Source organism: Eublepharis macularius, chromosome 2 (genome assembly GCF_028583425.1).
Source record: "Eublepharis macularius isolate TG4126 chromosome 2, MPM_Emac_v1.0, whole genome shotgun sequence".
Lineage (NCBI taxonomy): Eukaryota > Metazoa > Chordata > Lepidosauria > Squamata > Eublepharidae > Eublepharis > Eublepharis macularius.
The window spans coordinates 150,192,144-150,203,037 of NC_072791.1; the positions used below are offsets into that span (position 1 = coordinate 150,192,144).

Here is a 10,894-nt window from a genome sequence, read left to right on the forward strand (position 1 = left end):
TCTGGCAGGTGTTTAGTTATCTGGCTTTATTGACTTGACTTACTTTAATTTTTTGTTTGATTTGTTTAATTGCTTTATTTATTTGTTGATATGTACTTATTTATTTACTTGTTGATTGTCTGCAAATTTGCATTTACATACCCTATTGCATTGTTATTGGACATATCTGTCGGTTCTATTGACGTACACTATGTAATCTGCTTTGAGTATCAAAGAGTTGTGTTTTTATGTTTTTATGAGTTTATATATTTAGATATTTTATATATATTTGCATTTTAAATGGTTTTAAATGTTTGAAATGTGTTCACTGCCTTGGGGACCTTGGATTGGGTGGAAAGGCAGCATAGAAATATTTTAAATGACTCTATCAATAGTCAGTCTAACTAAGCATTTTTAGTCAATGAGTCACAGAAGTACAATTCCCACTGCATCTGTATCTCTTTATTCTTTGAGAATCGTGGTGCATTATTTCACGTAAAAGTTTATGAGAGTAGTTCAAACTATAAGAAAATATTTGTTCATTTTAATGAATGCTAGAAATTTAACTCACACCATGAAAAGACATTTCAAGGATCTTTTTAGTTTTGTTTCAGGCAGGTGTGCTGTTGTGCTAAAGGACTAAATCTGTAGTTTTTTGTTTCAGAGTCAAAGCCATATTATCAAGCATACTAATATGTGTTCTGAGAATATGTAACTGAGTGAAAACATGAGTGTTTCTCTTGTATTGAGTACACAAGGAAAAACAGAAAGATTACCAGGTTTTTATAGAAGAGGCAAACTATAAATAAGGGCATGGGATTTCCTTTTAAGTACATAGTCTAAGTTTGATTGATAAGAATACTAAGTTTGTTGAGAGAAGTTTCTCATTCCCATATTTCATCATTAACCATTAAAGATTTGTCTTAATTAAATATGTTTCTGTTGTGTGTTATTTCTAGATTCATAGTTTAAAACCAAGGAATCGCTTAGCAAAGTCACAAAGGAAGCAGATATCCTGTGGCAGATGTGATTCAGTAACACAGAGGTCCATCTGGAATCAGGATCCCACTGGTAAAAAAAACACACACCTAATCCTCGAGATAGAAATAACAATGCCTTCATTGGGAAATCATCATATAAGGATTACTATGAGAAGACAATCTGCTGCAACCTTTGAAAAGAATTAAGGGAAAAAACAACCTAAACTACTTTTTCCTGCTATACTTGCTTCATATACAGTAAGGATTTTTCTTGTTGTTCACTAATGACATACAGTTGAATGTGGTCAGAGAGAAGATGTCTCTCAAGTACACTAAGGGGTTTATAAATTACATATATAGCTAATGATGAATGTACAGCTCCACTGAAATGTCCTATTAGTAAATCTTCCTGACAAAAAGAAAGTATAAAAGAGATGACAATGTTGATGATTTGTTATTTTTCCAGGTGTTGATCTTAGTCTTCTGTAACCCATTCCATTGACCAGAAAATAAAAATAAAAAACAAAACAGTAAGATCATTTTCATTTCTGTTGAGCCATATAGCACCCTTAATGACATTTTTTAATGCTAAGAGGAGGTTCCTACATGTTTAATGTCTGACATGTGCTCTTATAAAATCATGCCATTGTAACAGTAGATTAATGAATGAAAAGGTTATTCACAATTAAAAATTTTAAATATTTCTGTTTTAATCAAAAGGATTTGGTGTGTTACTTTAAAAAATTCTTAATGCAGCAGTGTTAAAAGATATCAAATGAAATGAAATGTAAAATAATGCACCATGTTATAAGACTACACATTCTAATTTTTGTTTCAAACTTCCTAGTAAAGCAAGTTAAAAGTTAGTGTCTTGCCTTGTTCTTTTTGCAGTAATTTTGATTGCAAAAATTAAGATCAAGATTGTGATAAACCTAAATCCTTTATTCAGGGTCTCATTACAGCAAGGTCTCTAATCTTTTCTTTAGTAACTGCTACTTCTGAATAAAAATACCCTGAGCTATCCTGAGAAAAATATCCCCCTCCCCCAGCAAGTTTTGATCTGTTCTATAAACAAATAAAACAAATAAAAAGGAAAAGGTCCTCACAGACAAGACAACAGATGCAAAGCTAAGATCTAATAGGCGAAATAATACAAACTGTATCTGGAATGTGTAGTTCAAAATAACATAACGCCTTGGAATAATAAAGCCAGGTTACACAGATGTAAAATATATTTATAAATTCTAGGTAAACTACCCACTGATAATATGAACAATCCAAATAACAAGTGGTACATATACAAGTTGTAATTCATAAAAGAACCATGTCAAGATCCTGGGTACATACTTCATTCAATATTCTCACAATATCTTCTTCAAAATATACAGACTATATTGGAACATTCATAAATTGAAATTAATCAAGGCAGAGAAAACAACAGCAAAAGTCATAGTAGTGCTGGACAGGAAAGGACTATATCTCCATATCAATCTGAAATATAATGACATTTTTAAAAATTCTAATTTATTATTAGAACCAGCTATTCAGTTCTTTTATCTTGAAAGTATAGAAGCAGACAGTTATAACTAAGACATGAAAATTTCAACATGGGTTGTTTCTTTCAACTGTGAATGCACTCTGTCATACAAGAACTAAAAAATAAAATTGACAAAAGGAGCTTTGACTCTCAAAAGCTCACATCCTGCAAATCCAGTTGGTCTCTAAGGTGCTACAGGATCTGAATCTTGTTCTAAAACTACTATGTGTCTGTCTAACCCCTAATCTCACTTTTGCAGCTCAAAATTTAATGCCAGTGCTAAAAAACACTGGCACTAAAAAACAACTTTGTGCCTAAAAATTCTAAAAAAATTATCATATGATACAAAGCAACAACATTCTACAGTAACCTAAGATCTTCAAGATATAATGTGCATGTCAAACTTCAGTCAAGGAAATGGTGGGCACACTATTTGAAATGTTCAGTTAAAAGAGCCTCCAATGTTGATGTGCAGATTTTGCTTTTTTGCTTAAAAACTCTGACTCTTAAAGATCTGTTGATTTGTACAGCATACAATTATTTTCAAGGACACATGATAACACAAATAAGTTGAGGTGTATTACAATCAGCGAACTGTATGCATTTTGATCCAAAGGACTGATAATTCTTGAATATTTAAAAACTGTGGACAACAAGAACAGTGTCTGCATTTGTGATGACCCAGAATACCCATGGATATAAAATCCATACTTAATCAGAATGGATGATCTGCCCATCACAGTATATCCCACTAGAGACAGAAAACATTATAATTAGTCCTTTCCTCATTTCAGGCTTGACATGCATTTTATATCTTCAGGATCTTAGATTACTCTCAGTCATACCTTCTGCACAGGGCTGTTTTTATGATGAATTATGTAAACTACTTTGAGTCCCCATTAGGGAGAAAGACAGGGTATGAATGAAGGTAATAAATACACAATAAATCCTACTCTCTCTCTGTCTGGCAACTGAAGCTTAATCTACAGAACTACATCACTTAAACATATTTTCTCTGTTTCAGAACCGAGTACTACAGGTGATACAAATGACTGGTGAAAATTGCTCTGTGATGGATGAGTTCATTCTTTTGGGATTGACAGATCATCTGGTGATAAAGACCACTCTTTTTGTGTTGTTTCTACTGATCTACATTATCACTGTAGTGGGGAACATTGGTATCATTGTGGTTGTGAGGACTGATTCTCACCTTCACACTCCCATGTATTATTTCCTCAGCAATTTGTCTTTCTTGGATGTTTGCTATTCCTCAGTTGTCACCCCCAAGATGCTAGTGGATTTTTTTGCACACAAGAAAACCATCTCATACACTGGGTGTGTTTTACAACTTTATTTTTATGCTGGTTTAGCGACTTCAGAATGCTATCTTCTGGCTGTGATGGCTTACGATCGGTACATGGCAATCTGCAATCCACTGATGTATACAGTCATCATGTCTCAAAGAGTTTGTATCCCATTAGTAGTATTGGCATATGTAGCTGGATTTCTGAATTCAACAATACAGATTGGAGTTGCTTTGCAAGTACCTTGTTGTAGCTCCAATATCATCAACCACTTCTTCTGTGATGGACCTCCATTGAACCATCTTTCCTGCTCTAATGATGTCCTCAAGCAAATTCTGCTTGTTACTTTAATTGGTTTTAATGAAATCACAACCACATCAGTAGTGATCATCTCTTATTGCTGCATCTTGTTTACCATACTTAGGATGCATTCAGTTGAAGGCATGTGCAAAGCTTTCTCCACCTGTACATCTCACCTGCTTGCTGTCATTATTTTCTATGGGACCCTGCTCTTTATGTACTTACGGCCTACCTCCAGCTACTCTATGGACCAAGACAAGGTGGTGTCCATCTTCTATAGTATAGTGATCCCTATGCTTAATCCATTGATATACACCTTAAGGAATAAAGAGGTCAAAGATGCTGTGAGAAAAGCATTAGAAAGAGTGTCAGTTTCCAAGTAAATGTGTTTTTTAAAAGGGGATAAATAGCTTATCTGGCATCTAGGAGAATAGGTTTAATATTTTTCTACGTATCATAAATGTGTTGCATTTAATTAGTTACATGTTCTGTACAATTTGTTACAGAGTCCTTCTGGGAACATAGCAGTAGAATGCAGCTCAGTTGCGGAATTGTATTTAACATAGGGTTGCCAGCCTCCAGGTAGTGGCTGGAGATCTCCTGGAATTACAACTGGTCCCCAGGCCACAGAGATCAGTTCACCAGGAGAAAATGGCTACTGTAGGGGGTGGACTCTATGGAATTATGCCATGCCAAGGTCCTTTCCCTCCCCAAACCCCACTTTCTCCAGGTTTCTCCAGGTTTCACCCCCCAGATCTCCAGGAATTTCCCAACTTGGAGCTGGCAACTCTAATTTAACACTATATGCACTTGACCTTTTCTGCCTTGCTTCATAACTATTTATGAGATTGAGATAACATTAGTATAGTGTCCCTATAGTATCTCCATGAAATACTTGTGACAGTTAATACAAAAGTTGTAGATGTTCTCTTTCAGTGGTTTCATGTAAGAGTGTCAACTGCCTGGATTAAAAAAAAAAGTTCTATTCCTTGAGTAGAGGCTTAATGGGATCTTATTTACCAGGCGATGTTATTTACCTCTATGCCATGTAAAGCTTTAGCTGCACATTGCCACCATGTAGGCTATGTGTAAGGCTGGTGCTCGGAAAAATAATACAACACATTGATTGTGGGTGAAATAGGCCATAACTTTATTGATTACAGCCATTGGAGCAGCAAAAGGCAATGGATCCACTGCATTGATTGACCTTCCTGTTGTTCGATGGCATGCTTTCCCCAGCCCACTTGCTGGACTCTACAGGATGGCAGGAGGTGTAGCACCCATCCAAGCATGAGCTGGTAGTCCCTGCCACCCAGGGTGAAGCCCACAAAGCCCATACCCTTTGGCTCCCCCTTAAGCTCCGTTCCCCCCCTCAAATTTTATTTTTGATTCTAAGATTTACAACACATCATATTGACGTTTCATATGAGTTACAATATAACTGAGAATGAATTACAGATATCAGGTCATATTATCAGAGCCAATTAAACATATTAAGTTTAAGCTAATACAACAAGCTGCAAATGAGAGAGATATGAGCAGTCACATTCTACTAATGATTATGTACTCCATGGCTGAACATTGCACATGCCAAGAGAAGTTCGTGAAGCCTAACTAACAACAACAATGAAAAGAAACTTTTATATATTCAATCCCATGTAATTATTATTTCATAAACCATGCATCAAATGTTGTTTATAATATATACAATTTAACCACACATCATCACCACAGCCACATAAAAAGTTATTCAATACAATTTGTTATAAGAGGTCACAATTAAAGTGCTACGTGCTGTGCCTTGCTAAGAATAATAAATGTGTTATACTAGGTTCTCATGAAGGAGAGGGGTTGATGCATGAGTAGAATCATTATATTGACATGAATTTATTAAGAAAAGTGTCAACACCTTTGTGGTAACATCATGCCATCTTTGAAGAAGAATCGAAACAGTTTCTCAGGAACCGGTCCATCCGTCGATGGCTTGGTTGTGATTGGACTGCTCCTTCCTGGTTTAATCTCACCTACGGCACTTCAACAGGCTACCACTGGAATAATTTGTGAGGCACATTGTGCTTGAACGAACAGTTTCTTGCTTTAGCACCTTATTGCACTTTAAGAAAATATTTATTATTCTTAGCAAGGCACAGCATGTAGCACTTTAATTGTGACCTCTTATAACAAATTGTATTGAATAACTTTTTATGTGGCTGTGGTGATGATGTGTGGTTAAAATGTATATATTATAAACAACGTTTGATGCATGGTTTATGAAATAATAATTACATGGGATTGTATATATAAAAGTTTCTTTTCATTGTTGTTGTTAGTTAGGCTTCACGAACTTCTCTTGGGCTGGTTCTTTTCATGATACTCTCTTACGATTGTGAACATTGCACATGTTAGAACATTGCACAATGTTAGATATCTTATACTGTTGAGATAGATAAATTTTATGGATATAAGAGTTTCAGATAGACTGAATTTTAGAGTAGGATATCCTCTTTGGTAACGTGCTCAAGAAATGGGAGCCATTTCTCAATGAACCCTGTTGTTTTAGGGTAAATTTCAGATTGAAGAAGACCATCTGAAATCTTTTCCATTATCAGCTGATGTCATATTTTCAAATACCATGTGGATATAGTCAGAGCATATTGTGACTTCCATTTTAGAGCAATTGCTATTTTTGCTGCCACTAAGAGGCTGATGATTGATTCATGTCTAATTTTTGGTACAGAGATATCATTCTTTCCCTGTAACTTAACAGCCTACAAGTGATACATGTATCTTGCCAGTGATTTAGAAAAGTAAGCTCAGGAAGCAATGGAATTGTATGTCCTGTTATTTGAGTTCCAGAATGCTTTGATATACATACGGCTCCACCAACCTACCACCCCACAATTCTTCCAACAAAGAAGTGACAGTGAAGAAGTAATTATTGCTAGTTTTTTTTGGGGGGGGGGTAAGGTACCACCTTGTCAGTATTTTATAAGCTTGTAGTTTGGTGCTTATGACAGAGGAACTGAACAATGTGGAGGACCATATAATTGTCCTCTGGTCTTTTGTTAGGGTGATGTTGCAATCATGTTGCCACTTCAGTTGATAATGTAAAGGTTTGGTTTTTCTATATGGAGTAATACTATCACATACCTGTGTGATTAAACCTTTGTGCTTAGATTCTGAGTTGTTCAGCAATCATTCAAAGTCTGATTCAGTAGTACTCAGAAGTTTTGGGATTCATAGATAGTTTATCATATGGCTAAGTAGAAGTACTACAGAAATTTCTGTTGAATTTTCTGTTTCAATTCAGCTTTTGCTAAAATACTCTCCTTTGAAGAAATATCACTCAAGCGTGTGATCTTAGCTAATCGCCATATGGTGGGTACAGTAGATTCTTTGCCCACAGGAAACCATTCTTGGAATAAGAATGAGGGAAACCATGATATTTTCAGGGCCAATTTGGACTTGTGAGTCCCACACCCTAAGCATGGCTTTAGGGTCAATCAAGATTGGACAAGAGTGCTGACTGTTCCATATCACTTCTTGAATGGTCATGGGATCGATGAGTGAATGTAGAGTCTTTATCCAGTCAGAAAGGTCTCCTATTCGCAACATTTGTACTATGTCTGAAAGACATATTGTTTTATAGTAGTTGGAGATATCAGGATAATTTAACCCCCTTGTGCTTTGCATAGACATCATGTATTGCAGCCAAAGAAATTGTCTGTCCCATTTTTGTAGGTAAGGGGACCCTTTAAGGACCCCTTAAAGGGCCCAGCCAGCGCAACTCACCCCAGTAGATCCATCCCAATGCCCCCAAACCACTGAACTGACATAAATACCCCTTCCCAAAGAACCGTCAACTTGTCAGCTGGGCTGAACAATCATTCACAGCTCTAGACCCTGCCCCAGTAGGAGTCTCATTCTCCAATAAAAAATGGGATGGGCAAAAAGGCTTCCACCCACTGCATAATGGGGAAAGAACTTCCAGAGTCTTGTCAAAATCACTTTGGGCATTTGTTGACATTATATTGTGTTGATCATAATTTGTTGGATTAATGACTGGTCTTATTTATTGATTGTCATTTTGGTTTTGCTGAATTTTTCCTGTTGTTTTATTGTTGCATTTTTATGCTTCTATTGGTTTTAAATTTCTATGTTTTATTTTGTTTTTAATATTTAACTTTATGCTGTAAACTGTCTTGAATACTATTTTACCAGTCCAGGCCACTCCCAGCCATGGACACTTTCCCAGGACCCTGCAATTGGTCAATTCTGCTGGCATTGCCCAGACAACTATGGAGCATCCTCTTCTGACCACACCTTCCTGGGCTTGGCCTGCCAGTGCAGCTCTCCCATGAAAATCTTTAGGGAGAGAACAAGTGGTACTGCAGTTATGTCAGTGCACAGTCACCAGCTCTGAGATGGGCCTCAGGACTGGGCTGTTAGTCTACAAAATAGCTTCTTAATTTCACATAGTCAGTGTTTGAGTTGTTGGGATATACAGCTGCATAAGCATGCTCTAGATCTATTAAGAAAACTCTGTTTAGGTGAACTATTAACTTAAATGAAAAAATGGACAGTATAGTCAATTTTGTCAAGTTGGCAACACAATCTATACTTGGGAATATTAGAGCTAACTGAATACAGTTTCCTGACTTTGTGCTGACCTTGGCAAATCCAAAAAGCATGTTGTTTATGATGGGCATCAATAATAATTTTCACAAACTCTCCTAGGAAGAATTCTTTTGGATGTAAATTTAGCTCTCATTCCTCTTTCCTTCATAGTCTCATTATTGTTGTTTCCTTTGTGGAGGGCTGTAGTTTGTCCTATGGGGCTGACTGCATGTTTAAAGCGGCAGCTGAAGTTTGTGATTCAGACTGTGAGGTACATTAGCAATCCAGGGTGAAATTGCACGTTACAATCCCACGTTTGACTCACAATGCTAATGCAGGAATGGATGAGAGTAGAGATGGGCATGAACTGGGAAAATTCCGAACCGTGTGGTTCGTGGTTTGTTGTGTTTCACAAACCACGAACTTTCACAAACTTGCCCTGGTTCACGAGCTGGTTTGTGGTTTGTCACTTCCTGAGGCCCTGGAACACCCCCTTCACAGTCAGAGATGCCAAACTCACAGGGAATCTTCAGCAAGCTTTTCTCGAGCCACCCTCCAAGTTTGGTGAAGATTGCATTTCGGATGTCTGAGTTATAGATCCTCAAAGTGGGACCCCCAAGAACATTCCATCAGATATTTAATTTAATTTATTAGATTTATATTCCACCCTCCCCACATCAGCAGGCTCAGGGCGGATTACAATTTACATACATTTAAAATACATCTAACAATTACACAGTTTAAAATTATAAATATATAAACATCCTAACATTTAAAATACATATATATATATATATATATACACACACACATACACGTATACTCAGCGGCATAATAAAATGACTATATGCATACACAAGGCACCTCCCTTTCACCTTCACTAGAGCATTTACAGTGGAGCTCAACAGATGGAGGATGTCGCTAGTGGGGAGGGCACAGACCATGCTCGACTGGATGGGGCGACTCTGCCTAGCATCAACCATATGCCTGGTGGAACAGCTCTGTCTTACAGGCCCGGCGAAAAGACAATAAATCCTGCCAGGCCCTGGTCTCATTAGAGTGTTCCACCAGGCTGGGACCAGGACCGAAAAGGCTTTGGCCCTGGTCGATGCCAGGTGGGCCTCCCTGGGGCCAGGGACCTTCAGCAAATGTTTGCCATTAGAGCGAAGAGTCCTCTGAGGCTCAAATGGGGAGAGGAGGTCCTGCAGATACGCCGGTCCCTGTCCGCATAGGGCTTTATAGGTTAATACCAGAACCTTGAACCTGATTTGGTACTCTACTGGTAACCAGTGCAGCTGATGCAATACTGGTGTTATGTGCTCACACCTTGACGTTCCGGTGATGACCCACACTGCTGCATTCTGTACCAGCTGTAACCACCAGATGAGGTTCAGGGGAAGCCCAGTGTAGAGTGCATTACAGTAGTCAAGCCTAGGGGTGACCATTGCCTGGATTACTGTAGCCAAGTCGCAGGATGAAAGATAAGGGGAAAGCTGCCTGGTCTGTTGAAGATAGAAAAAAGAAGACCTGGCAACTGCAGTGACCTGGGCCTCCATAGTCAAGGAGGCATCCAGAATCACCCCCAGGTGCCTAATTCTCAGGGCCAGTGTAAGCACTGCCCCATCGAGTATAGGAAGCCGAGGACCTGAATCCATGTTTCCGCGACTCAAATACAGGATCTCTGTTTTTGCAGGGTTTAGTTTCAGCCAATTTTGCCTCAACCATCCAGCCACGGCTTCAAAAGCATGCTCCAGGACATCCGGGGCTGATCCAGGCCATCCATCCATCAACAGATATAGCTGGGTGTCATCCGCATATTGGTGACACCCAAGCCCGAAACTTTGCACCAACTGGCCGAGGGGGCGGATGTAGATGTTAAACAGTAACAGGGAGAGTATCGCCCCCTGTGGCACACCGCATATTAGTGGTCTTCGGGATGATAACTTGTCCCCCAGCACCACCCTCTGTCCCTGACAATGAAGAAAAGAGACTAGCCACTGTAGTGCTGTCCTTTGGATTCCCACGTCGGCGAGGCAGTGGGTCAAAAGATCGTAGTCGACTGTATCAAATGCTGCTGAAAGGTCTAGTAATGTTAGCAGCGCTGATCTGCCCCGATCAAGATGCCTGTGAAGATCGTCTGTGAGGGCAACCAGCAATGTCTCCACCCTGTGCCCCAG

The 10,894-nt window shown here is 38.5% G+C and overlaps 1 protein-coding gene across 1 annotated transcript; it reads left to right on the forward strand.

Annotated features, from left to right (window-relative positions):
* Positions 1-3,529: 3,529 nt before the first annotated feature.
* LOC129325255 (olfactory receptor 5F1-like) lies at positions 3,530-4,483 on the forward strand. Its single transcript, XM_054972889.1, has one exon. The coding sequence runs from the start codon at positions 3,545-3,547 to the stop codon at positions 4,481-4,483; it is 939 nt and encodes a 312-aa protein (XP_054828864.1). The 5' UTR covers positions 3,530-3,544.
* The last annotated feature ends 6,411 nt before the right edge of the window (positions 4,484-10,894 follow it).

Bases quoted from the DNA above. Each gene is read 5' to 3' on its own strand.
- LOC129325255 (XM_054972889.1), top strand. From the start codon at position 3,545: ATGACTGGTGAAAATTGCTCTGTGATGGATGAGTTCATTCTTTTGGGA.